The sequence below is a fragment of the Etheostoma spectabile genome, chromosome 8 (genome assembly GCF_008692095.1).
Source record: "Etheostoma spectabile isolate EspeVRDwgs_2016 chromosome 8, UIUC_Espe_1.0, whole genome shotgun sequence".
NCBI classification, from domain to species: Eukaryota; Metazoa; Chordata; class Actinopteri; order Perciformes; family Percidae; genus Etheostoma; species Etheostoma spectabile.
Genome location: NC_045740.1, coordinates 17321866 through 17323912, shown reverse-complemented (window position 1 = coordinate 17323912; position 2047 = coordinate 17321866). Strand labels below are relative to the sequence as shown.

Sequence of the window (2047 nt, the reverse complement as noted above, 5' to 3'; positions counted from 1 at the left end):
ATCATGCCCAAAGACATCCAGCTGGCCCGGCGCATCCGCGGAGAGAGGGCTTAGACTGACCTGAGACCAGCATACAGTAAACAAAACGGCTCTTTTAAGAGCCACAGACCAACTCTAACCGAGCAAAAGATCCTGATCAGTTCTGCAGGTCCCCTGATTAAATGCAGTTCACAGCGTAGCACGTGTTTGTAGGTCTGTAAAGTAGCTTATGTGTTGCAACTGTCTGGCGGATCCATAATGCCATGACAAGCATACTTATAGGGATAAAGAACAGGATTTGGGGGATAAAACATCTAAGTTACACGGAAATGTTATTGTACATGAACAAAGACAAGTGAGCACGTGTCCTATGCAGGTGTTGGGCTTGCATGTTAAAGCGGTTTTGTTCAGAGGTGGTGCATTCATGTAGATGTAATGTAAAATAAGTACCTGTTTCAGCGTAGTTAAAGGAGAATTCCGGTCAATTTCAACACGTAGCTCAGTTTGTAAATGTGGAGTGCTGTCAGAGGGAAACCAATCGGTGCTGTCTACACTTAGTTGATCCTCCTGCTAAAGTCTGCACTCCACAGGCTCAAACAGGGCAGGTTTTAAACGTGTTTTTAGCCTCTTATGTTCAATATGTCGTTACAATGGCTACCCATGCGCAGTGATGCACAGTAAAGCTGACTGCTGTAGATGTGAAAGAAATTCATGAAAGTTGTGCTAATTCAGGCGCAAGAGGTGCTTAGGGACCGTCTACAAACTACAACACAAAAGAGACAAACATTTAAAAAAATAAGCATATGCTTCTTTTTTTTTTAAGTGCTGTAGTACAACTACCAGGATACAAGTCATAATTGTAAGTTTGGAGACACTACCTTATTTAATCATTAAATTAATAGCCTACACATCTTTGTTTCATCTCTTTTCTGGGTTTTAGACGGTCCCTAAGTATCTCTAATAGCATTTTTCCACTGCATGGTATCTGCTCGTCTCGCCTTTTTTGGTTTTCCATTATGAAAAAAAAGTCCCTGGTACCTGGTAACGGGTCCTTTTTGTAGTACTACATCAGTCGAGGTTCCAAGCGAGCTGAGGCGATGCCAAAAGTTGATTAATTACACGTTTAGAGGGTAAAAACCGGTTTAAAACCTGCCCTGTTGGAGCCTGTTGGGTGCTAACTTTAGCAGGAGGATCACACGGTGTAGGCAGCACCGATTGGTTTTTGTTGTTTTCTCTCTGACAGACCTCCACTTTATAAACAACAGAGCTACATGTTCATCAGCACCTGGTTACTGGTTCCACTTATTACTTATTCATCATTCTTTATTTCAGAGCTGTTCATCTTGTAATATCATACTTATATAATAAGTTACTATTGCAGCACCCTTTGCACTATGCTCCATAATTATAATTGACTCCTGCATACTTTGCACTATTGCTTCAACCTGTCTGTATTGTTTCTATTTATAGTGTGTGTGTATATATTGTTTTGTATGAGTAAGCCCATTGTGAGCAACACGATCCAAAGCAAAATCCCTCGTATGTGTCCTCATACCTGGCAAATAAAGCTGATTCTGATAAATTAGCCTAACATTATACGGATTGTTTTCAGAAACCGCCGACCGGTAGCCTACCTCCACCCTGTCGGTTGGACCTTGAATAGTGACCATAACACAATTTATTGGGCATTTTTCAACGACATACGTGCAGTTTAGTGTCCTAAATATCACTATGGCTACGCCAGGACCCGCTCTCTACGAAGCAGCTTGATTGGTTGGGGTTAGGCATTTGACCTTGAGTGGTTAAGGTTACGTTGGAGTGAATTTGGGACATTAAACTACACATACACCGAGCATTTCTATAGTAACAGTTAGCTGCACCAATCAGGGGCGTCGCTTTCACATTTACAATTGTGGGTAGTGTAGTAATTCTCTGTGACAGAGAACATTTTCCTAAAATAAGACCTCATGGACTGATGTCTTCTGCAGGAGCATGACACTCTTTAACCCTCATGTTGACCGGTTTCCCTATATCAATGTTTCTTTTTAATTCCCCAAAATAACATGAT

At 41.4% G+C, this 2047-nt stretch overlaps 1 protein-coding gene and 1 long non-coding RNA gene across 2 annotated transcripts in view; both read left to right on the top strand.

Moving 5' to 3' along the window:
- LOC116693797 (histone H3) overlaps positions 1–105 on the top strand; it is a 474-nt gene extending 369 nt beyond the window's left edge. The window contains exon 1 of the mRNA XM_032523033.1: positions 1–105. This exon is cut by the window's left edge and continues 369 nt beyond it. Within this exon, the coding sequence (XP_032378924.1) occupies positions 1–54 (54 nt within the window). The 3' untranslated portion in view covers positions 55–105.
- The window catches only part of LOC116693826 (uncharacterized), an 8176-nt gene extending 7233 nt beyond the window's left edge, over positions 1–943 (top strand). Inside the window, exon 3 of the long non-coding RNA XR_004333008.1 lies at positions 932–943. This is a non-coding gene — a long non-coding RNA (uncharacterized LOC116693826). The remainder of the gene's footprint in view (positions 1–931) is intronic.
- The last annotated feature ends 1104 nt before the right edge of the window (positions 944–2047 follow it).